This window comes from Podarcis liolepis (assembly GCF_965112155.1).
Source record: "Podarcis liolepis genome assembly, chromosome: 9".
Classification (NCBI taxonomy): domain Eukaryota; kingdom Metazoa; phylum Chordata; class Lepidosauria; order Squamata; family Lacertidae; genus Podarcis; species Podarcis liolepis.
The window spans coordinates 36,886,875-36,913,812 of NC_139564.1; the positions used below are offsets into that span (position 1 = coordinate 36,886,875).

Here is a 26,938-nt window from a genome sequence, read left to right on the forward strand (position 1 = left end):
AGGGATGCCAGTAGAGATGGGTGGCTCTGCAGCTCTGCCCCACTCCGGGGGGAAATTTAAATAGTGGGTAGACTTAGCCTCCTGGTGTTACTCAACTGCTGGCCGCAAACACTACCAGAAGGAAGGGCATACACCAGGGGGTGCTCTACCCAGGCTTTCCCAAAATTGGAACTGGCCCAGAAAACAAGCTGCGGACATTGCACAGCCTTCCCACTCTGTTTCACCACCAGTCCTCTTGTCCCTTCTCCTTTAACTGCCACCTAAAGCAGGCGAGGTAGGAGAGCAAGTACCCAAAAGTTAGGAGGAACCTGCTTGAAGGCACAGCCTACCAGCAAAAAGTGGAGCACCATCTCCGGGAAACAATTGGCAGCATCACTGCCATGTTAGCAGTGAGGACAAAAGGAGCAGGAGCAGCAGTGCAGCAGCTGCATCTTCTCTGACTGCGACAGCTAAGGAAGTGGACTGTGGTCCATGAAGATCAAGACTCTTTGATGTTAATCCTGCTGTAGATACAGCTACCCCTCTACAAAAATGTAATGTGATGAATGTAAGTTCTCCCTTGTGTGGCTCTCACCTGCCTCCTTCCACATTTCCTTTTATGAAAAGGTTGCCTTATACTGAGCTGGACCATTGGTCTATCTAACTCAGTATCAACACAGGGTTTGGCAGCAGGGTTTCGGATTGAGTGTATTCCCAGCCCTACATAGAGATACTGGGGATTGTACCCAGAACCTTCTTTATGCAAGGCCAATATTCTACCATTTCCAAAGTGATCCAAGGTGAAGATTCCTTCCATCTGCTGTAGCATCAGAGTACCTAGGGCCACATAGCGCCAATCCCAGGCATTGACTAAGGCATTGTTTGAATGATGTGAAGCTTGTCACATTGTGATAACTTAAGGACTCAACATGTAAGCATTGTCCCATGGGTTTATCTTAACCAGTATGTCTGATGGTGAATTTTACAAGAGCACTAGCCATGGGTTCTTCCTCTTGATTAATAGGTTCATCACATCACCATACATGGATATTCCACACATTCATTTCAAATGTTGCACCTTGGTTTTTTTACAAGGAAGATATATCTGAAAGCTAGCATCAATAATAATGTTGTATGGGTGAGATCATCTATTTGCTTTGGGAGCTCCAACAACACGCCCGGCACATAGTCCAATGCAGAGGAGTCACATTGACCTTACACCATCACTTTTCATAGAAATCAACAGAAAAGGCTTCTTCAGCAGTCCTATGTTCTATGCTATGAGTTTAATGGAGGCTTCCATAGCTGCAAAGAGATTAGCTTTACCTGTTAGTGTTTTACACATACCATTAACAGGGAATTTTCTTCTGTCCTCTCTGTTTTGCCTGAGAACTTGCTTCTAGGTACCATTTTTGGGATGTGTCTTCAGCATAATGAATAGATGTTGCTTTGAGAAGGATCAGATGCTTTTGGAGCATGGAAATGGAACATATTTTCTCATTAGGTTAATTAACAGCTCTGCTTGGGTGGCATAATTGGGTATAAATTTTCCTCATACCTAAAAAGGATTTTATTTTTATTATGTTTTCTGGTGTCTTTAAATTTTTATGGCTTCAACTCTGTTTAGTCTGCATGTAATCCTTGAGAGAGAAAACCCAACATTAAAAAAAATTAATAAAAATAACAGTTCCTTTTCTCCAAACTGGCACTTATTCTATTTTATGATCCTTTCTGTATTTTCCCTCCTTTCTCCTTATAATTTGCATGCAAATCCTGAAGGAGTAGTCCACAAGTCAGGGAATTTATGATTACATCGTCAAAGTAAACTTAAGCAGGGTGATATATTAAACCTGACAAGATGCTGCTCATTAATCTTTGAAATATAGCCAGGTGTGAGGTAGTTATGAGAGACTTCCAAGCAGGGAAAGCGTAACGCAGCACCCAGTGGTGGGGCTACATGGAGGGCTCCCTTACCTCATGCAATGCTGCCTGGGTGGGGACTGGGAACTGGACATCACTCCAGAAAAATTCAGTCGGATGAAAGGAGAAGGGAAATGTCATGCCTCCTTTTGCCAAGGGTCTTGCAACCCTTTCAATGTTTTGTTCCAATTAGGCTAGTATGGTCCAGTTGGCAGGATCTTGGCTTTAGGCCTGCTTTGTTTTGCCTTGACAAATTCCTCCATCTCCTCAGCCTTAAAAATGGAAATAACAGTGATTGGTGTAGAAGTTTTAGGCCTGATCTATATAAACTGATGATCATATTGTAGGAGTGCTAGTGTGGAGTCCAGTCCATAAAAACATGTGCCAAAATAAAACTGGGCACTGCCTTGAGCTTCTTGGAAGACACGTGGAATTTAAAAGTCAATGCAAATAATAAATTTTTAGTCTTTAAGATGGTATAAGGCTCATGGCTGTTAATGTAGGATTATGCCACATCAGACTATGGGTGAAGCATGACGGGGGGCATTTGTATGAAATGGAAACAGTGCAAAAAAAAAAACCCAAAACAAACCAAAACAATGGAATTTTGTTGAGTACAAATGTTACCATTGGTAAAATAAACATGACAATCCATCCTTAGAACTAATGTAAGCACACAAGGCAGGTATAATATATAACCCTCTCATGTGACTTTATGAGCTTCAGAATACAGTCTCCTACCTGAATTCTGATGTGACGCAGTCCCATCATAACTGTGGGACTTTGCCTTTCATTATCATTCTGAAAAGGAGGGCTAATGCATTATGATGAGTATTGGTAAGAAGCTATATTAATTAAATCCTCTATGGACCCACGTGTGTGTGTGGGTTAACTAACAAAGGGGAAATGGCTGGTGCCTGTTTCTAAAAACACAGAGCTATCACATAAAGAGTCCTGGTAGTAGTTTAAATCCTATTGTTAGGCAGATGAAAGAAGCATAGGAATAGACTATTAAACCTTCTTTTAATTCCATTCCAGCTGCTTGAGGCAGCTGGCCCCCTTCTACTCACATGCAATGAAACAGGCCACACTGAAGTAAATTAAAAAATGCTTTACTTACTTAATCCTAAGGTCACACTCAGGAGAAGAGGGGGGATGTGACCCTCTAGCAATTTAGAACTCTGTGGTCCTTAACCCCTTCATATACTAACTAGCATTGTTAGGTTTGACTGCAAGTTTCCACACATTTAATTCACAACTGCACCATAGAAACAAAAATTACAATCAGTTTATAATCAACTATGCTCTATCTCCACTGTTGGAGGCAATATGTCTCTGGATACCAGCTGCCTGGAATTGCTTTTGCACTCAGGTCCTATTTCTGTTAAGCATCTATTACTCCCACTATGCTTCTATTGCATGCATTCAAGATCCAATTGAATCACCACTGACTGTATTTTTTTGCATTTCATTGCCATTTAATACCAACCTCCCCATTTTTACAATGTATTTGATTTCCAACTGAAGATTGCACTTCATACATCTGATGAAGTAGAGATTCCAGTGGTCCGTAAAACATATGCCATAATAGGTTTCTTAGGACTTTAAGGTCTTGGCACTTTTTGCTGCAACAGGCCAACATGACTATCCCTCTGGGAAATCTTTTAATGGGTTTCTCGGAACACAACTAAATTGCGTTATTACTCTTCTGGATAAAAAAAAATAGCTTTTTTTATATAAAAAAAAAGCTATTTACCCCTTGCATGCATACATACAGCTGTCCTTTACCATTTCACATCAAGTTAAATGCAAAACCTCAGGTGAACCAAAAAACGTTTTCTGAGCAGCTGTGGAAGTTTGTCATACCTCTGCCCACAAACTATTTCCCTGCTAAGAAAGCCAAAGCTGTCATGTTTTTAAAAAATGAGTTTCTACTGAAACTGAATCCCTGTCTAAACAGAGAGGTTAGCAATTTATCCCTCTCTCTGTACCCTTCCACTTTGATTTTTATCTCAAATATTAATTTTTGTTAAGACCACCCATTCACTTCTTTAAGGTAACTTAATCCTGAGATCTCTCATCAACATCTACATCTACAGACAAGTCAAACTTCCCAAGTAGATTGAGAGCACATTTCATTTTTCCATCTGTTGGCTCTTTTTGCATCTGACTGCTGAATATTCTGCATTTCAAAGCCATTATCTGGCTTTGAATTGAACCCAACAGCATTATGCTTAATGCTTAAAATCTCTTTAGGAAGTTGGTTTATGCACAGACATCTCTGTGCTTCTAAATATTATTTCAATGAGCTAACATTTGAATGCAGGGGGCCTGGGCTTTGTTCTCCACAGCCACAAAAGCTCCCTGGGTGCAGATCACTATCTCAGCCTAACCTCTCTCTTGCTGTTTGGCTGCTTGTTGTTGTTGGTCACCTTCAGAATGTCAGTCTTTTCCAGGAGGGATTCAATCACATGATGGAAATTCAGATTTGCACAATTAAAGTCGATTAAACTGCTCTGGAACAACAACTTCACTTTTTTAAAAATTGTGTTTAGGAAAGTGAGGGGAAAGTGCACTGTGGGGATAAGCAACTGATTAATCATCATCCAAATTGCAATGAAATCAGAATGAATGCTACTTGCTGTATACCTTCCACATAAACAAGTAAGAAAGAGCACGCAAATCAAGATGGGTGCTCAATAAACAATTCATCTGTTTTTATTATTTGAGTGAAAATAGATTGGGATGATGAGGCTGCAATCCTACCTCCACTTACCTGAGAGTAACCCTGCCCCCCTTTAATTCAACAGGACTTTCTTCTGACTTACGGTATTTACATGGTTAGGGTTGGACTGAAAAGCACTAATTCAGTAAAATCCAAGTTACAGGAAAGTTACAACAAAGGAGGGTCACTCTGCATGTTACTTTTGACAAGGGGAAATCGTCTGATCTTGATGAAGATCGGCATTCACCATCTCACGGATCCTGGTTAGCACAGTAATGCCTGATGTCACTCTAGCCCTGTTGAGCCACAATGTGCTCTACCAGTGAGCTATGACAGGGATCACAACATACGTAGGAGACATGGGGATGAGCACCAGCCTGTTCCAATGCTCCCCCCATGATAATACCAAGGTTGCAGATTTGATTCTTGTATGGGACAGCTGCAAATTCCTGCACTGCAGCAGATTAGACTAGATGATCCTCAGGGTCCCTTCCAACTCTACAATTCTCTGATTCCATTATTCTTCCCACCTGGGACCTGATAATGTAGGGTTCCCAGTTGTGCTGTCAACCAAATGAACTTGGAAACTCCCTTCAGGCCTCCCTGCTCAACAAGGGAGGCTGAAGGCAGAGTAGATGTCACACAGGTAGTAGTAGTATCAGCCCCTTGTGCACCTGCTCCTCCTGCAGTAATTCCCTTTTCCAGTACAGCAAATGAAATTATGTGAGGTTACATTAATAAGACTGATGTAAAATCACCTCCTGATGACCTGTCAAAGTGAAATTTGAACATGCAGAGCTGCCTCCTCCGCCCGGCTTAATTTAACTAGTCAACATCCTTTTTTAACTCTACTTTAAACTCATCCGATATTTCGTCCATGTGGTAATTGCAAATTTATGTTGATATGCCCCACAGATAAACTGCAATACACAAATAAGCCAAACAAGTTGCCCAATATAAGTCCAGTTTAAAAAACAAATGCTGTTCGTAAAAACCATACACACACACACACACACACACACACACACACACAAATAATAATAATAATAATAACTCAAATGTCAAGAATCTACCATCTAGAATCAAGGCTTATCTTCACAGAATCAAACAAATTTAAATTTTTTAAAGCTAAAATTCAGCTCTCTGTAATTATTCTCTCTCTACATTGCTAAGTAGCATTTGAGGATGGGATACAGATAACATCTGAATAAGTTAAATGAACTATAGCATTTTTTTTGGTCTAGTTGTTGGCAGAAGCCGCGTATAATGGCTTTCCAATATTGCTCTTCCTGACAATCTCTCTGTGTCTCAATGAAAGAGGCATTGAGGAAGGCAAGAGAAACGGCTAAACAACAACACCTAAGAAGCGATGAAGCTGTAGAAACAGCTGCGCTGCATGCACTTGGAGCATGAAGAGGAGCAAGAAGGGTGAACCACAGCAAGTTTTTCAAATGGGCAGAACAGAAGCGAGGAAGAATGTCAGGATGTTCCCTTCAAAGATCCGCTCCTTGCAGACAGCTGCTTTGTCAGTGATGCAACAAAAGTAACTTGATCATTTTTATGTATTACTGATGAGTAAAACAGCTCAGCATCATTTCATTTTATTTTTGAGAACTTGATACATGACTGTTATGTGCATGGTGCAAACAGAATTATAGAAAATGAGTTTCATCCAACATGGCCATTCTTTGATTCTGTCGTATTAACCATATAGCAGAACAAACAGAACATCAATATTCCCTGTATAGGGAAGTTTTTCATGTTTGATGTTTTTCTGTGCTTTTGTAATTTGTTAGAAGCTGCCCAGAGTGGCTGGGGCAACCCCGTCAGACGAGTGGAATAAATAATAATAATAATAATAATAATAATAATAATAATAATAATAATAATAATATGTGGCTCACCAGTGGTTCATGGTCATACAATGCTGTAAGTTTCCAGAGGGTAGTGATTATTACAATGTAACACGGATGCTGTTGCACTTTGTCAGGGTTGAAAATACTTCCAAAATGTGTTGTATTCTAGTGCAGCTGTTCCACTCATGCAACCTACTTGCTCAATGGAATTTCCCCTCTTCTGCTTTCCCCTGTATTTCCCCACACACCTTCAAAATCTGTTGAAGAGGACTGGAGGACTCTACAGAGCAGATGTTTGTGGGGGTGCCTGGATTGGAAAGCAAGGGGAAGTTCTGTTGCATGAGTGGAACCTCAATCTCTCTCTCTCTCTCTCTCTCACACACACACACACACACACACACACACACACACACCAAGCAAATAAAGCAATCCCCACATTTGTAATCCAAGCAGCTGTCATATGATTTAGAGATTTTAAGGGTGTTTCTAGATTGATGGCTCCTCCTGTGGCAAAACCACAAGTTTTGGCTACCCACCTGCAGGGAGATACTCTATTCCCCCATTTTCCAAAAGTGGACAAGGTTAGCCTTCAAGAATGAATGGCATTGTTTAATTGTACAAGATCTTCATTGTAGTGCTAGAGAATGTGAGTGAACAGTGAGAGGTTTGTAGGGGAAGGTTTTAATTGTTGAAGGGCATATTTTATATCTTTAAAACTATGTTTGGAGCATTACTAAGGCAGGAAATGCAAAGGAAAATATCCAGATGGTGTTTTGTTTTTATTAAAATTGTGATTATTAAATTGTAAGTCACCTTGAACTTCCCTCAATATTCCCAAGAGGTACCAGTTTTGAGGTGTTGGTAATATACACATTTATTTAAGTTTTATGGATTAATAATTTGTCTGAAAATTGATTAGGTAATCAACTAAAAAGCTTGACTCAATGAGCAGCTGTAGTTTGCACTTGTTTCCCTGTAGGCCTATAGGGTTTTTCCGCTGCACAATTGTGGCCCACAAGACCAATGGAAGACTTAGGGAGAAGAATAAAGGGGAGAGAAAAGAATCTGGTACAATGGTCAGGAAAAGTTCTACATTTCCAAGCTGGAGTGGCTCCTTCCCATCCCTGCAACCTATTACAGGGCAGACGCAAAGCCATTCTGGAGATGTCAGATATTTCACAATGCTTCCTCGTCAGATGGGCTTTCAGTGGTGGCACAAGGCTTCTCCAAAAGAGAAGGCGTTGGGCTGCAGTCCGTGCATTGAGACAGAAAAATTGGTGCTGGAGGTGTCCCAGGGTTGCTTTGAAGTTTGCCTTCTGCATGAAATGGAGAGTGGCAGTTATGATTGGCTCCATGTGACCGGAAAAGGTGATGATAACATGATTTATGAGCGCCAATGCAGTGTAACATATATAGCCAATGATACGTCGTGGCAAATTACACAAGATAGTTGTGTGGCTGCCTTTCCTAAGATAATAATGAAATCATGAGCCTTTTGCTGTGTGGGTTGGGAAAGAAGTCTGTGAAATGTTAATACAAGCTCTGAATGCAGAGCCACGCAAGTTGCTATTTATTTTGCCCTGCCACTTGGAAACCATACCTCTGACTTCAGTGGATTTGCTGCAGCCCAAATATCAAGCTGAGCTAAATATGCAGAGATTTTCAGTGGGAGAGGAAGCTCCAATAAAGCTTTCCAAGTAAGAAGAAACAACTACGTTTGTCTTTTGTAATACTTTAGGCTGCTTTCAACCACAGCCTCTTTCCACGGGAACTTTTGATCTTTGCTAATTGGTTGCAATCTGCATTCTGTTTTCCCTTACGAGTTGCACTTTCAGTTATTCCTTCTTTCCAGTCATATTCCAGATGTTGTTGGTTACCCTTTCCCTGTATCCTTTACTGAACCTCTGCATTATTTCCTTACACACACACACACACACAAACACCAGTTTTCAGGTATAACTTGTCACACGTTCCTGAAGACTGCCCATGATGGGGAACCTGTGACCTTCCAGATGTTGGATTCCAACTGCCATCAACCCCAGCCAACATAGTCCATGGTCACAGATGATGGGACCTGTAGTCGTGCAAGATCTGGACAGCTACAGATTCCCCACTCCTGTACTATACAGTAACGTTCATCAGCAGAAACTTCCAAAGTGGCTTACACCTTTTGTGAGAAGTCTCGACTCTTCCAAATGCCCATTTTCAAGATTAGCTCAGGGTTTATTCATTAGTTTATTACACTTAAATCCCACCCTTCTTCCCAGGAGCACAAGGCTATCTATCTATCTTCAGGTAGGTAGCTGTGTTGGTCTGATGCAGTCAAAAAAATTTTAAAAAAATTTAAAAAATGTCGAGTGGCATCCTAGAGACCAACTAAGTTTTTTCTTGGTACTGTATAAGCTTTTGTGTGCATGCATGTATCTGAAGAAGTGTGCATGCACATGAAAGCTTATACCAAGAACAAACTTAGTTGGGCTCTAAGGTGCTACTTGACATTTTTTAAATATCTATCTATCTACCTATCTATCTGGGTCTCCAGCCACTTCCCATTCCCAGACCTCATTAGCTTCATCAAGGTGGCTACATTATATGCCTTCAGGCGACTTTGAAATGTCATGGAAACATAGTGGCCAAGCATCTTATGAAACCTTTTGGGGGAAACAGAAAGTCTATTGCAAAACATAAATGTAAACAGTTTGTGCATAAAATTCAGCTGCTAATCGGAATACTAACTTTAATGGGGAAATGGGGCATAACTGTCAATGGGTTGTACCCATTTTTATTCCTACATAACTAACTTGGGTCCATTAATTTCAATGGGTCCAACTCTAGAGTATAACTTTGTTGGATGCAACCCAATGGGCCTTTCCTACAAGTGGGAATAGTTAGGATCAGGTTGGAAGGATGTCACCAACAGTACCTGATTTTGAAAAGGCCTAAAGAGGGAGGAAGATGCAAGTGTAATAAATAAACAAGGTGGATACGAACCAAGCTTTGATCCAGACAATAAATACTAGGAACAATACAAGAAAATGAATTAGAGATCCAATGTGATGTAGTGGTTAAATTGTTTTGACTAGGGAGACACAGGTTCAAATTCTCACTTAGCTATGACACTCATGTGGTGACCTTGGGCCAGACACTATCTCCAAGCCTAACTTACTTTACAATATATAATGGAAGGGAACCACGTACACTCAGCCCCTTGGAGGGTATAAAGCTAACAGATGATTCTATGAAATACCTTACATAAATTGTGAGCATCAATAACGGTCCTTGCTGCCAGCTGGTGGGAGTGGAGGAGGTCCTTTCTGGGTGCTGGTACAGCAGTGGGTGTGGCACTTTGTCCTGGACAGGCTGTTGGGTTCCTGCAGCCCAGGCTGACTCTGGTTTTCTACAGTCTGCAAGAGCCCATCTACATGCAAAGCAGAAGTGATGGGCTGATCCCCCTCTGTCTCTCTTCAAGAGGGTGGCAGACATGCAGTTTGCCATCCGCACCAATATGCTGGGGGTGTCACTCTTCTTCCTCATCATCCTACATGGCTATCAACAACCCCCAAAGCAGGAGGGATATTGAGGGGTTGGGGGACTAATCCCCCACCTCAGAGAAACAGAGGCCTCCAGCACCATGAAGCATGGAGGTCCTAGACACTGAAGCCGTGCTAGGCAATAATGGCTCGATAAAAAAGAGGGAAATGTCCCTTATCGCCTTTGTCAAGACCTAATATGTGCTTTAAATGATTTGCTCAACTGTGTTTTCCAGAACCCACAGTAATACAGCATGTTTATATATTGACTCTCAGCCAGAGCAGCTCTGCTTTGGAGGCCTGCTCTGTCATTGGCCATTAACAAAACAAAATAAATTTCAACTGAGTAAGGTAAGCCAAGTAGAAACCACAAATCAGGAAGGCCACTGGCTTAGGTTGTCTTCACTGCCAAAGCCTAATGCGATATATAATGGAAAGATAATGAGAGGTTACAGTTAAGTTCTACTGTGCTGCACATAAATGCTGGCAAGGCAGAAGGGCTGGGCTGATCTTCTCAATCCTTAAACAAACATTTGATTCTGTTTCCCCTGCCTCACTTTCCCACCACAGCGATATGCCCTCCCCTCTAGTGACCTAAGCCTCTTTACTCCAGGGTGGGGTAGGGCTAGGTCCTCTTTGTTCATTTACCGCTCTGCTTCTTTGCTCCAGCCCATTCCAGATGTACCTAGCTTCCAGCCACACCAGATTCTGGATATCCTGAAAGAGCAGGAGGCGGAGGCGGCAGCCATGAGAAGGCAGCATCCTGCACTAGCATCACATTAACTGGCTTGCCACTTCTCCCCACAGTTTATTATTCATAGCACTAGCAGGAGGGCAAGGTGCAGGCTGACTCACACAATGGCATGCCAGAGCTGTAAGCTAATACCAATCCACACCCCCAGAACTGAGAATCAGATCTGGATTGGGTCAAAGCGGTCAGCTTCCCTCCAAGTGAGAGCTGGGGCCCGAGGGACTCGCTGCTCAGGGCTGCCGAGCTCAGTTGCTATCACCAAGTACAAAACAAGGGACGGAGAAAGCCTTCTTCCAACTGTTTCGGAGAAATGCTGTATTTCACAAAGCCTCTGTCAAAGAAATGAAGGCTGATGCTTTTAACAAATGGGCGTGTGGGGTTTGAACATCCTTCAGGTGTTTGCAGCGGTGGGGTGAGGGAGGGTGCTGAAGAAAAACATCAATACAACCAGAGGCAGATGAAATAGATTTGAAATAGAAATCTCAACATCGTTTATTATTTCTGAGTGCTTACGGTTTGCAAAGCAATGCAGAGAGATAAAAGCGGGCAGCCTTACCTTCTCAATCTTTTCAAATCTAAAATAATCTTAAAAGTTTTTCTCATTTAAAGAACAATGCATAATGATGATTAATATATGCTTGTCATGAGCCACTATTTATATCACTCTCAGTCTGCCCTGGACTCCTTTACTTATTATTCAACCTCTGAATATTGCATAAAACATGTTCCCACCTGGCCTGCAGCAGCATAGCCCCAGTTAAAGAATAGTTCTAAGGAAGCAGAATTAATCTAGGATGGATTTGGTTAGGCTACTGAGCAAACCTGGTTAGCTGCTAGACAAACTGGTACAAAAATAACTTGAGAAATTATAGTAAATTTTGAAGAGCTCTCTTTGTATTCTAAGGGCAGAGAGTGGAATACTACAGCTAATAATACACCTTTCTAAAGACAGATTTCTAAAGTCCGTGAAATATATAAATAAATATATAAAAATATAAATAAATGTTGAAGTACAATAGAGACATGAGCAACCAGAATATTTCTCCCCCAAGTGGATCAAAATATTTAAACATGTAAAAGGTTTTATTAATTGATGCACCTTCATCTCAATATCATTATTAATTACAGCCACAGATCTTTACAGACCCTTTCTTCCCTGGCAGGAGAGCGCCATTTTGTGAGTTTGCCACACGCGCCAAAATGTACTGGGCCAGCTCTGCTGGGCAGGGAGTGCAATGTGGATCAGGACCACAGCACTGCAAATGGTTAAAGTCCCCACCCCCTCTATGCCACAGTCCCAAATCAGATTAGCTCCCTACAGAGCTGCTGTTTTAAAGAAACATCACATCACATTTGGCCATGAAAGTTGGGTTCACCTTTGGAAAAAACATGAGGAGTAAAAGTGCTAGTTAATTGTGTTTTCTTTCCTTGCTGCTGATTGTACTATCTGAAACTGCTTTAAGATACAAGACAATGGAGGGCAGTAGTAGCGTATCTTGTTAGAAGCCCTTCATTCAATAACTGATATTTTTTAAGAATGTGACCATGCTGGCAGCTACCAAAGCTTGAATTAGTATAATAGTGTAAGAAAACCTTTGTAAAATATTTAAACTAACACCAACATCTGCCGATGGTTGGAAGTTCTGCAGTGCTTATTATTATTATTATTATTATTATTATTATTATTATTAAAGATTTATTAGTTTACAAAATTCATGCATTGTCTCTTTTTTCAAGTTGTATTTTATACAGATCATTTTCATTTCTTGTGAGATATTAGTGTTGCATACAGTATTAGGTTGGGAAGAAATGAAGGGGAAAGAGGAAGAGGGGGAATGGTGAGTGGGGTAGGGTAGGGTGGCAATGCTTCTCTTCTATTTAGTGTATGTGTGGGGTTTTGTGTCAGCGTCACTTGTAAGGGTTGTCTTACTATTCACTTGTTGTATTTTCTTGGTAGTGAGAGGGGTTGGGGTGGCCTGGGGTGTGGTTGGTTGTCTTTGGTTGGCTGTAGTGATATTTTTTTACATGTGTGAGAGAGAGAGGAAGTGGATTTTTTGACCAGGTTAGCCAGATTGATTCGTATGCTGTCGGTGGATTCTTGTTGGGCTATGTAGGTGTTCAAACTTTTGGAGCCAGTGTGGTGTAGTGGTTAAGAGAAGTAAACTCGTAATCTGGTGAAACTGGAATCCAGCTCAGATTTTCACTTCTCACAAAGTTCAACAGAAAGCCCATATCTCACCTCTGTTGTGTAATATCTGGCATGCACTTTAACAATGGCTTTCCCAGTATTAATGCTCAATGGAAAGAAATCTGGCACGTATATTAGATCTCTTTATTATGTTTATCCATAAAGAATTTCTGCCAGAAATTAGTGACTAGGTTAGGGGTACCATCAAGTCCAACATTATTATTATTTTAGTTTGGGTGTGCTTCTTAATATGGACTTCAATCTGGATGTTGCAGTACCTTAACACTTTTGAACAGCTGAGGGTAATATGCAGATTGTGCCCATTCCAGAAGGTGTCAGATATGGCCCATAGTGATGTACTGTATTTACATCTTCTTTGAACTACTGTAAAACCATAATAATTAAATGTCTCCATACAGCTGGTTGGCAAGTACTGTGCTTTGCTTTTTCCTTCAAGTCATACATAAGGTTTAGATCTGAGCTTCCAGTCCATGATCCCATCTCTCTTTCTCTCTTCTCTCTGTGCGTGTGTCCATGTGTGTGTAAAAAAATCTTTTTAGATGTTTTCTTGGCTTCAATCACTCACAATTTTTCATTTAGAACAGGGTGACCTGGCCAGGCACTCTGAAATTGTTCACTCCCAGTTCTCTGGCACATCATCAAGCTTTTTCTTTATTGAATCAGTCATTAGGAAGAATGGTTCCTCCATAATTCACACAGCAGCATCCCTAGAAAGAATCATTGTGATGCTGTTGTTGGGTTTCAACAAAGGAAAGAAACCTAGGTTGGAATCACCACTCAGCTATGAAGCTCGCTGAGTGACTGTAGGAAAATCAGTATCTGCCAGCCTATCCTTCAGAGGGACATTACGAGACTAAAACTAAAACTACAAGCTAAAGCTATGCAGTTTTATTTGTCTGAATCCCAAACCGAATTGGGTCCATTTGTATCAATTTGGCTGAATCTGCATTGGGTCAAGGCAGCTACAAATTGCTGCAGTCAGGTGGACCAGAATACATTTGCAGCAGTTTGTGCCGAACCAACGCTCAGAATGGTCTCTGAAAAAGCCAGACAAGCTGTCTCCTACATTTTGCAATTATTAATTATAGCACCATATGTGAAGAAATCCTGTTTATTTGAATTAAGTTTTAATGAGTATTGTGTAATGTGTTCTGACATTTGTATTGTACATGGTAATGCATTTCATGTGGAAAGATTTCTGTCTGGACCAGTGAAAGTTAGTTTAACTGTCGTAGGGACCTTGACTAAGAACTGTGAGGAAGGGTTGGTGATATAAAGAAGAGTAGAAGCTATGTACATTTCAATTGGTGGGTGCAGGTTTAGAATTTTCAGTTAGACAGTGTGATGGGCTGGGGTTGGATTAGAGGGGCCTACAGAAGAAGGGGCCTATAGAAGAAGCCTCCATGTGGCTTGGTGCTGGTCCAGCAGAGGAGAGTTGGGGTGGATTTGTTGGTTCTTGGTGCTCATGGAATCATCCAGAAGGCAAGGAGGTGGAAGGCCTCAGAGGCAACTGGAACGACTTGCTAGGGATAGCTGAATCAGTGAAGAGACAAGAGAACCTGTCTGCAGTCCTGAGGGAAATAAGAAGGAGCTTGGGACGTGGGTCTCTGGTGACAGCTAGGAGTACCAGAAGTGAAGATTTCCAGGGCACTCCCACAAGACAAACCTGTGCTTCAACAAGGTCAAAAGAAGCTTAACTAGGATGGAAAGAATAAAAGGGAAATTTGGCTAAAGGGTTTTAATGAGTGACTAAGTAACTAACTCAAATCTGATGCACCTGTATGGAAAAAAAATTAATTTATGGAAATTTTGATTTCCTAATGCAAGTCAATGGAATTTCCAAAGGGTCCCGTCCCCCCAGATAGTAAACTGGATCTAGGGTTTGAGCTGAGTTCTGATTATCCCTGGTCAAAGCTGTTTTGGGTTGGAATGAATTGGATAGGAAGGGGACAGTACACAGCACTAGCTACAGCATATCTAAATTTTCTAGAAAAAACTATGGGCTCAACACACTCTTAAAAGGACTAAAGTATTCACCAAAGCTATCTTAATTTCAATAATGTACTCACTGGTGAAACTACATAATACAATGGGGGGGTGACCCAGCCACCCATATTTAGTCACTACCAATATTGAGCTGCTTTGAAAATACAACATGTGACTGCTTACAATGGATAGGTATGAATATGCTGTATTTAATTATAGTTTATTTAAAAAATAAATGGGAGCACACCAGTGTAAACCTGTAAGAGGAAAGATTAGCCAGGTCTAATGTGTTACAAGTCTGAAGAAACATGGCTGTGATGATCCGGCCCTGCAGCTACAACTCCCATCAGCCCTAGCAAGAATGGCAAATGACCACGGATGAAGTAAGCCATCGTTCAGCAATATCTGGAGGACCAAGGTGTACTCCCACAAACTCTACAATTTATTCAGCGATTTGATACGTATTCAGATAACTGTTTTAACTCATACATATTCTGACTTTTCTGGTTGTTAATTGGTAGGATTCAAGTGAAACGGAAATGGAGGCTTCCATGATGGTTTCCCAATCAAACAGTTCTGAATGAGCTTGATTTTTGCAGCTCTGTCATAGAATCAAATGAATTTTCAGGCAGCAAGAGGGATGCATTATCTCAGGACCTGGAGCCTTTGATACTCAAACTCCACAGTACTTATTTATATATTTCCACTTTTGAAAATAAAACATCCTGAAATGATAAACAATATCAACAATAAATGACATTTTAAACAATTTCATCTATACACAATTCAAATACAGTACACATACAGACTGAGATATTATATACAGTGGTACCTTGGGTTACAGACGCTTCAGGTTATAGATGCTTCAAGTTACAGACACTTCAGGGTACAGACTCCACTAACCTAGAAATAGTACCTCGGGTTATGAACTTTGCTTCAGGATGAGAACAGAAATTGTGTTCCGACAGTGTGGGGGCAGCGGGAGGCCCCATTAGCTAAAGTGGTATCTCAGGTTAAGAACAGTTTCATGTTAAGAACGGGCCTCCAGAACGAATTAAGTTCTTAACCCGAGGTACCACTGTGTGTGTGTGTGTGTGTGTGTGTGTGTGTGTGTACACTCCACTTAAAATATCCACTTTTTAAAAAGTCTGATAGGGGTCTGTCCCTGAGAAATCAATGGGACTAGTTTATATTGACTTAAGAAAACTAGATAATAGGGTTTGTGAGTTCACTAATAGACATTTGGCCCTACATTTAACTACATCAATCTTCTATCCTTACAGTGGGTGATATTCAACCAAGTCATACTACTCAATTACTACTCAATTACTGTTTGAAAGGATATGTCCTGAATATGACTAACATTGGTTATCACTCAGTATAGTTAATGATGAAGGTAATTATTATTGCCTCAAAAAGTCAATATATAGGGTTTAAAACCCAGAATAAATATGTGGGGTGGGGGAGAAGAAATTATAGAGGTGAGATACTCCTCCTTCACCACACCTCTCCTCACCTACCTGCTTAATTAGGGTTTAAAACTGGAATTAAATGTTAGGGCTGTGAAAGGCCCCCCGTTGGGTCTCGACTGGTCTGGCCTAGATGGGGGCCTAATTGGGGTTACCAAATTGGGCCTCAAACTGAATTGGGACTGGAAGACAAACCAGGAGACAGGACCAAAGGACAGCCAAAGATTCCAGGAACTCACCAGAGCTCAAGAAGACTTTCTTGCTGGAGCAAAACTTGAAATAGGAACACCTTTTATAGCTCTTTTTTCCCCGGGGCTTACCTCCCTTGCAAATTTAGGATTCAGTCAGATTTTTATCACATGCTCAGTTTGCTGTTAACTGTACATTGGTATTTTCTTCAAGCACTCTAACAGCAGTTCCAGGCCAACTTTAATAATAATTTGTAAAGAACTTTTTTACTGGTTCTTCCCAATGTGCTGATTGAGAAAACTTCCTGTCTGTGTTTTGTTCAAACAGGCACATATTTACTCAATTTATTTAGCTTCAAAGCACCATATTCACCTCCCTAACCTGAAAAACTAGCTACTCCAGGTTTTCCCCTCATACATTTTGCTTTAAAAAAATCAAATTTCTTATTTCAGTGGATATTTGTAGGTGTAGCACATAGTTAGTTTGTCCGTATTTCAATGCTCCTCTGTTACTTCCTTAACATACCACAGGGGTAGCGCCAAAATATATCCAGTGCAACATTATGTTACAAAATAATTGCATTTGTCCTCTATGGTTCTCTAGTGGACCGTTGGCTGTCATGCAGGAGACAATTCAATATATCCCATTTTCATACATTTCAGTGCCTTCAACTTATACATGAGCCCAATTTCAGCTTTCCAAATGACAAATGCTCATAATTTTGTGATGGAAGATCCCTCATGATTTTGATATTTCACTGTCAGTTAGCTAGTGAGGGCCCCCCCCAACATCTTATGTATGATTTTTTAAAGTTAATATCTCTCCCCTCACCCACCCACCCCACAAAAAAGTGCAAAGAGCAAATGTTCAGACTAATCTATATTGTAAGCTTGTGCTCTGTCAAGTTTGGCAAGTTCATAGTTCTTAGTCTAAATACTATGCTTGTTTTTCGGCTTCAATAATAAACAATTACTGCATACATGTATTAAACTCCCATTTTGTCAGACTTGGAAGTCAATCAAAGTCTTCCTCTGGTGGAATGTGCCCTGTATCTATCCAATAGAAATATGAGCAGGACCACACAAAATGGTCCCACCCATTTCACGTTCCTTAAAATAAACCTTAACCACGAAAACTTGTCATTTCCTACTTATTAAAAATGAAACTTTCATACTATGTCATGTCATTTCCAGTTCATTTTATCTCTGCATCTGAGCCTTCGTTCACTCAACAAATGAATATTCAATGGACACTGATTCAACCAAATTAAGCAATTGTGTGAATTTTACCACAAACACTAAGAAAAAGAGAAAGAAGCGTTGCACCTAAAATGGCCCCAACCCTTACCGTCAAAGTTAAAATTTACTTCAGACATCATATCACAACTGTGAAAGGCAGATGGTTATTAAAGCCTTGCTTAACTGACTTTATTTTATTGGACCAACGTATGATTCAGAAGGAGGGGTCCTATTGACAGTAGCATCAGAAGTTGCAGATGTTCAACAGTCATACACTTTTACACAGATATAAACACCTAATAAAATGAAGGCTATAACTTATCCACATGTTTCTCCCTCCCTCTGTTGAATCATACCTTTCAATCTACAAAGCAAATTATTTCATCTCCTAAAAACAGTACCTGCTCATATGCTCCAGCAACCAACCAACAACCTGCCCTACACAATCCACGTCCCTTTTCTTACTCCCAAGGGTGTGTATGTACCAATAGGTGTCGTGCCAGTAATACCAACAAGTGTTAGTGCTAATGCCCAGGGATGGGTTTACCCTGCTCTGTGCCAGTATCTGAGAGAGCTGTGAGTTTTCCTTTAAGCTAAGATCTCCTGGCTCATTGTCAGCAAGCCCATGCCAGCTGCACCAGCCAATGAAAGCTTATAGGAAAAATAAATTTGTCATAGGAAAAGTACAGAAATGTGATTGCTTTCATGCAGGACTACAGTCAAGAGATTGTTTGACTAAATTTTGCTAAGGCTGAAGGGGTAAAGGGGTGGGGGGCAGGAAAAACCTTGCCAAATTAGATTGCGGTCAATTAAAATGTAAGTGCCTGGACTTGCCCACAAGGAACAAAAATATATTTTAAATAATAAAACCCAGTGATGCTGCTGGCTTAATTTTGTTGATAAACCCAAGCCATTGCAAAGCCATTTTGCTCCATCATCCCACCAAGGTGTAAAGATTGGCCAGAGAATGAGCAGCTGCAGAGTCTTCTTCCCCTCCCTTCTGGCTAGAAAGTTCCAGCTGTTAACTGCCCTGGGATGACAGAAGGGAAGAGATGGACACTCTGGTCTCTACCACCGGCCTGAAGAACAAGGGAGCTGGGTACTAGTTTGTTTAATCATCTGAATGCATTGTAAGCACAGTCTTGGAGGTCATTAGATCAAAATATTTAATTATTTCACATAACCATTAAAAAAAACACAAAAATGGCATGCGAAGGGAGGGTAATTTGAGAAGCACAGTTAAGAATGAATATGGAAGATATTGTGGAATCTTAAGGGAAGTGCCTGGTCTTAAGTTTATGAGCTTCAAAAAAAGCTCTGCCGACACAAATTGCATTAAAGGTGAAAGATCTTCCTGGGTAGAGCACATTATTTGAGGTTCTGCTTGCTTATGGTTGAACTTACTCCGTTTCATCCAAAATGCAACTGAAATTAATGAATAGCTTCGAAAGGGAAGAGGAAATGGAGTGAACTTAAAATATCCTCAGCCAAATGCCAGTGTTCCTGGAGTCTCCCATTATAAAGTGCTAATGACTTTAGGCCAGGGATGGGGAACCAGTTTTGTTGGACTCCAGTTCCCCTGGCCTGGTAGAATCCCTTTGGCTAACCCTACCATGGCAAAGTAATTGGAAAACTGAGGTACAACAGCATTTTTAAAAGGATATAAGCCCCCGTCTTTATTATTAAACTACTTCTAAGTAAGTGTAGATCAGCAATGATTCCAGTTGTTAATGGAGTGAGGAAATGTGAGAGCTTTCTTCAATGGCCAAGTTAACTCATTGTATCAGATGCAAAGAAAGACAGACACAGCAAACTTGCAAGAAATTCACAGCCATGTATTAATTACAGCATGGATTTGGGGTTAATCAAAACATATTGTGGTTTTACAGAGTCTTGAAGTTGGGTATGGCGAGTTGGGTATAATAATGGTTATATTATTATATTTGAATCTATAGTCAAAAAGGTATGATATGGATTCTTGTCTTTTTTTCCTTTTTTCACTTTGGCTAATTTCTTTTGATATAGAATGCAAGCTTTTTAAATATTTTGTAGTTATTTTGTAATTGTAGTTCTGCAGACGTTCTGTTTAAACTCTGACTTTCCCTTTTTTTGAATTGTAATCAGGGTGGATAAAAATCTGATTTTTTAAAAGATGAAGAGTAAAGAAAGAACTAAACAATGTAAATAACATTAGAGAGACCTGCATCAACTTCTATTGTCTTCTGGCTTTGTCACATTCGGTGTGAAGGGAGGAACTCCCTGAATTAAGAAAGGATTTCCAAATGGAAGCTAGCAATAGTAGGGCCATATACTGTGACAGCATAAAAAGACCAAAGTTGTTTTATTTGCCCATGAATATGCTACTTGGGTGGTAGAAGGTACTTGGCTTCCTCAATAACCTAGTGTATTAGCAACTTTGTAAAAATGGAGGATCCTAACACCATATTTACTAAGACACCTAATCTACTCTTCAGAGGTGAAGAGATCAAGTGCATTTCTGTTAAATCTATTATACGTGTTCACCATGAAGCACATGATGGCATTCGCTCCCCTATAGCTCTCTCAAGTATTTCCTTTTTTAAAAAATTCCTTTTTAAAAAAGGAAATACAAGTGAAAAACTGAAAGCAAACTGATGTGCAAGTCAAAGGATTTTTAATTGCTATATTAAGAGGTATGGTTTTTTAAATAAGCACAGTATGCTATGTTCTGGAGTCATGGGACTGCAGCTGCCGAAATATGCCTAATATTCAGCATTTAATGCATTATTATTCCATCTGGACCTGTTACCATTTTAAATAGCTGCCTTCACTATTATTGTCACTGATGTTGCCAACTAATTCAAACGTTAGGGACTGTGTTCTAGATGCATAATACAAATACTTGAGATTCAGCTTATTTGATACATTAGTTCTTCTTTGTGTGTCCCCTAAATGAAAACATACTTATTTCAATGTTCACTTTACAGCACTCTGATTAAGGAATAGCCCCAGCATCATAGCTACCAATATATAGCTGAATAAGTCATTTCATATACCGGTACATTTGGGCAGCCGTGGCTCCAAGTTCACAATCTCATCTTCAATAAGCAAAGCACTTAAGTCCAGGATTTACCAGCACAGGTTCCTAATGCAGATTAAAGCCTAATCTTAAATCTCTGGCACTCTGGATTTTCTGAGATCCTGGTTTGTTTGAACATCCCTGCTCTATGGAGTTTTCAAGACTGGTCGTCTGGAAATGGATAAATATTTTAATGGGGAAAACAAATATGCTTTATTTCATCCTACTAAAGAATCCACACAATCAGAAAGCTTTGAGGTCTTCACAAACATTTTTTTTACACTGAGCCAGAGTCAAAAAGATGTTTTAATCAGTTCAAACGGCATGCGATTTTCTAAGGTGGAAACTTGAGATGAGACGTCCACTGATTAGGATACATAATAGGACCTAGCTTTCACATACATGTTCCAAAGTAGGGGTGGTCTCAGAGTGGCCTATGAGAAGCCCTCTACAAACAATCAGTTCAGATCTCTGGCAAGAGCAATCTGTTCTTCCTGTGGCAGCTTGCTGGGGAAGGAGAAAGAGGGAGGAGGAGGAGGCCCTACCCATCACCTTCTGCCTCCTCACCACCAGAATGTGGACCAAAACAGAGGACAGACCTCAACAGAAAAAAAGGTTGGTCACCCATGTTCTTAAGTAACCGTGGAAAGGAGACGAGGCACATGGCAAAATGTGGAAGCAAGAATCCTCATCAATACTTTAGGGAAGTCTGTCCTCAACCAAAAGTCTTGACTCCAGAGTGAAGAACAAAATAAAACAATCAGCTCTCTAGTATTCCATACTAGAAAGGAATACTGAGTAGAAGACAAAGGAGACCCTCAATAAAATGACAAAGCACACGCATCTCAACAGAATCTGGGTTTGGCACCTGCCTAAATCTGAACTGAATGAGGAAATCAGATCCAGATTCTCCTGTAGCATTAACTGTATGTGTCTGGAAATCCAGACATCTAAATATTTAAATTGGTGCTGCTGCCAATGCAAAGGATACTTAATAAAATGGTGCTAAAAAGAGACACAATCCTACCCCAGTTTACCACAATTGGTGGAAGATATACATAGCATATACCAAACACGTACTAAAGTTAATTATTTTCTAACAAATTTGGGGATAATAATATATAGGTCAAAGAATATAGTAAGTCAATGTAGTATCTAAAAATAAGTTATACTCACTTAGCACACACTGATTATTCCTAGAATTGGGACTTCATAGTCCTCTGGAGCTGAACTTGGTGTCTTTAACCTCAGCCAGGAAAAATAGTGCCCTAATATCAACTGCACAAAATATCGAGGCAGGGTTGCACAATTGTTGTATGAAGACTCCTGCTTTGGGGTAAAGTGGAGTTTCATGGCCATTTGAGCTCTTCCAACAATGCAACCTTTGTCTGAAAATGCTTTATTTTATGGGCTGGACTCCTGTGGCAGAAAGCAAAGATGGCAGTAACTATAGTTTTAAATGTTCAGGAGACTGAAGCTTGCTTCACAACTTCAAGTAACACAACTGTACAAGGAACACAACACTGCTTTGTAATTTAAGGTTTTATGTAGATCCAAATTACTCTAGCAAAATTTAAGCAACACACACACCCTTGTCATAGTTACCTTACTGAAGGGATGGGAAACCTTTGGCCCTACAGATGGTGTTGGACCCAAACTTCCAAATTTATTCACCTTTTTAGTCACACTAACAGGAGCGGACGGGTGTTAGAATCCAAGAACACCTGGAGGGCCCAAAGTTCCCCAGCCCTGCCTTAGAGAGATGTGTATAAGTGCGGGCTCCAGGATTTGGGGCCCCCTAACACAAGGCACTCTTATGAACCCTCATCCTGGAAACAACGTGAAACACTAGGCTGGGGAAATAGTGCAGTTAGGTAATTTCAGACTCTGGTTATACAGCACACACACAGGTAATGTGTATTAAATCAAAATGTGATAAGTCTGTCCTGATTCATTTGGAGGCTCTCCTGCTGATTCTTCTGTGTGGGACTCTTGACTTTTACTACAAAGGCCTCCCTTGAAGGCACTACTGCAAGCAAATGCTAAGGTGTAGTGATGGTTACTGATGTCTTAAAGTGGGATTAGACAAATTAAATAATTAGAATTTCTGGATGTGATAGATAAACAGAACCTTCAGATTAAAAGGCAGTATGCAACCAAATCTCAGTTACTAGAGAGGCAATGGTGTGGGAGGCCTAATGCCTTCATGCCCTGGTCATGGCTTCCTAGAAACATCTGGCTGTATCAGACAGACCTTTGGTCTAATCCAGCAAGGCTCCTATGTTTCAGAAATAAGAATCTTATCCTTTACCTCTACAAAATCAAATAAAATTATATCCTCAGATTGCCTTCCTTCAAATCTCTATAAAATATTCTTAGAAGTAGCTCTGTATATGCTATGGGTAACCAGCACTTAAGAAACTCTGGTCCTACAGGAGGCAGTAAGGCAAAGTTCATGAATTTATTCATCAGCTTCCCTGTACATTGAACAAAATTACATAATCACACTTTAAAAAGCCATTTACACACTTGTGGAGGAGCCCAATGTAATAATGAAATTATACAATAAAATACACTAACAGATAATGATCAAATGAAGAAGCTTCTGAGATTTCCCCCCTTCTGTTTCTAGAAAGGAAAAGCAATACATTTCTTGGAATAAAATAAACAATAGTGAAGTTACATCCATGAGGATGTCTGCAGTGCACACACACACATCCAGGAACTAGACAGTGAAACAAGATTTTATGTCTTTATTTGAAAATTAAACAAAAATACAATGCTTTAGTACAAAATTGAGCTTTGTTTACCTGACTGAACGATACATCATGAAATCAATTGTTGTACACCTAGGAAATTTACCAATAGAACTTTCTTCCACTGGCGTATACACCTTGATTTGCCGCATATGAGTGTCTCTTCCATTTTGGTGATTGGCTAAAACAGCAATCTGAATCATAAAAGTGCGGATAGGTTTCTTATGAGTATCTGTTAAGGCTACGTGAATCCAACCACTGGGTTCCACTAATTCAAGTTGCTGGAGAAGAAAAAAAGAATAAAAAGGTAGAAATGGAATCAGATTAAATTATCACTTAGCATAAGCAATCAATTATTCAGTACAAAAGGAAGTGGACTGCAGTGGAAAATGAGAGTTGAGCATACATGATCGCACAGTCGTCTCACATTTGCTAGATACACAGTCCAGCAAGGCCCTTGAGAAGGAAAAGGAAGGGCTGTAATGCTTTCTTTAATCATCTGCAAAATGCCACTTCTACATCTGAACAAGGAAGATACATACAGTGGAAGCTCGGGTTACGTATCGTCCTCCTTACAAACACTTCATAATGAGCTCCACTGACCCGGAAGTAGGTGCTCCTGGCAGCGAACTTTGCCCCAGGATGCGAGCGGAAGTCACGCAGCGGCAGCAGGAGGCCCCATTAGCAAAAGCGCGCCTCAGGTTAAGAACAGTTTCGGGTTAAGAACAGAGATCCGGAACGAATTAAGTTCGTAACCGGAGGTACCAGTGTAGTTCTGCCAAAGGTAAAAGCGTTCATGGGGCAGGAGCTACCAACACTGAAAAGTTACGGCCATGTTAGGAAATATGTATGCTAGACTTTTGTGAAGCATTTATCTATCTTCTTAGCAAGACAGAAGAAAAGGTTGTCCCCTTCCCTCCCCCCCATGCTGTACATCTTAAGTTTTTCTATTTTGACGGTTTGTGAAACTTCATGTCACTGGTGCAGTTAGCATATAAATCAGAATTTAGTGCTATGTGCATGAGTGGGAATGGACCTCAGCGAAGCCCTGAGCTTGTGTACTTGCACCTTCTCCCTCTCTCTCAGCCAGGAGGACTTCTGCTGCATTTAGTTTCACTTTCCATGAACAAATTCCGGTCAGTTTCAAAATGAGCCAGCTTCAAACCATGGGTTATTAAAACTGACTTGTTTAACTAACCTGAGGTTGTTTTAAACCACCGTCTATGGTTCATACATGATGAGAAAGCAAGGATTCATAGAAAGTAAAACTAAACATTGCAGAATCCTTCTCCTGGCCGTATAGGAGGAGGAGAGGAAGGAGTGCAAGAGCCAGAGCTTTTCTCAGACTCAGTCCAACTGATACACTTAGTGATAAACCATGGTTTAGTTGTTATGTGCAGACAAGTTCACTGCCATGTACAAAACCATGAAGATTAATATCTCACAACAAGTTTAATTTCATGACCTGCAAAATTTAGACTCCTGTTATCTTATTCCAACCATCCATTCCTGACATGTTGCAACATGGATATGACAATGTACACAATTTAACTGTGTTAGAAGAGCACTGACAGAATGTGGTGTGGAGTAAGGAACAAAGGGCAGAATCAAAACTTAGATTACTAGTTTCAGATACGAAACAGCTATTCCTTTATTTTTGGATTTACAAATTGAGGTCAGATATTTAATAAGCGAGGATAGAAATAAACGATTTTCAAAAAGTAATTAGATTTTTAGCATTTAAATTGGATTTCTTTTTTAAAATCGTATTAATTGCCCCTTTAAAATCCAAAATGTTACAGTATTATAACAACATTATTAGGTCAAACGAAATGCCAAAAAGTGGTTGGCAACATGGTTGTTTATAATTTCTGTGTGCTTTTGTTTAAAATGAGAGTCGGGTTCAAATCCCTACTCAGCCACTGAGTGACTTTGGGCTATTCATCCCTCAGCCTACTACAACAAAAGGTTATTGTGAGGGGTTTTGTTAAAATTAGTAAGCAAGGGGGGGACTATGTATTTTACTTTATGCTCCTTAGGAGAAAAGAACGGCTATAACCACATTAATAAAATAAAGTAAACATCCAGCTAATCCATTTTTTTAAGTGTTCATCATGATATAGTTTACCAAATGATATGAACAAAAAGTTCTCTGGGTGGTTCACAAATAAAAATTGCAAAAATAAATTCTTACCAGAATGAACACACACACACACACACACACACACACACACACACACACACACTTCAAGTTTGTCACTTCTAAACGCTGGGCTGAAACATCCTCTCAGTAGGCAATGATTTCTAGTAATTTATTGATGCACCGTATCTTGGCACTCAAACAAAAAATACCCCCCGCCTGCCGCCCCCCCCCCCGGTGAGTTTGCTGCACTTCCCTGAAGTGCACGTGCCTCCTCGTAATAGCTTTAAAGAAAGAATAACTTATCCTGAATTTTGCAGTCTCTGCCCCATGGCTCCCATGTACCACAACACAACTACAAGGAGTAGGTTTCAGCAGGCTGCTGTGCAATTCCAAAACTGGAACTGTCAACACATGAAGTAGCAGATTTTGGGTGCCTGCCATCTCTTCGCTTAAGACAGAAGAGAACAAGTTAATAGCAATGATGCACCGGTTCCAGCTAGAAAGTGAAGCGTATCCAAGAGAAACTTCAGAAATTCCAAGTGAGTCAAAAGGAGGGACACCACAAGAGAAGCTTTACAAGAAATGCAGAAGGAACTCCAGTCAAAGAGCTCACTGTGGAGAGGCCGACTCGCTTGCCCTCGTGAAGCAACGACCACCTAGGGAGGTGACGGTGTGGCCACCATCCGCTACCTCCTGTAAATGGTCAAGACGTGGCTTACTTCAGCCCATTAGGTCAGAAGAGCTTTCTATTCACTCAAGAAGCTAAAACAGACATTCCTGGAGAGTCTACAGGAAGACAGTCCGGTTCCAAATAAATGCCAAATATGAAAAAAAAATATTTCAACAACAATTTTTGTAGAAGGAAACATATAGAAAAGGAAAGACCATCAAGATGGTGGAAATGACGAAATGCCATGGCAGGGAATCCTTGAACACAGTCCAATGAAGGCTCAGAGGAACAGTCTCTGCACCACACACAACCTCTTTCCTGCAGGATTAAACAAAATTGTGGACACCAACAGGTGTAGAAAAGATCACAATTTTGTATTTTGCCATGCGCTCACATAGTTGGAAGCAACTGTGCACTGTCCATTTAGCAAAAGTGACATGCGCGATATGGCCCTCAGAG

At 40.4% G+C, this 26,938-nt stretch overlaps 1 protein-coding gene across 4 annotated transcripts in view; it reads right to left on the reverse strand.

Annotated features, from left to right (window-relative positions):
* The window catches only part of ANAPC10 (anaphase promoting complex subunit 10), a 57,318-nt gene that overhangs the window by 5,451 nt on the left and 24,929 nt on the right, over positions 1-26,938 (reverse strand). For 3 of the 4 annotated variants that reach the window (XM_083520165.1, XM_083520166.1, XM_083520167.1), the window contains exon 5: positions 23,650-23,947. The exons of the other annotated variant lie outside the window; for it this stretch is intronic. In XM_083520165.1, the coding sequence (XP_083376291.1) occupies positions 23,717-23,947 (231 nt within the window). In that variant the 3' untranslated portion in view covers positions 23,650-23,716. Of the gene's footprint in view, positions 1-23,649; positions 23,948-26,938 lie in introns of those variants that run through there. 4 annotated transcript variants of the gene reach the window in all.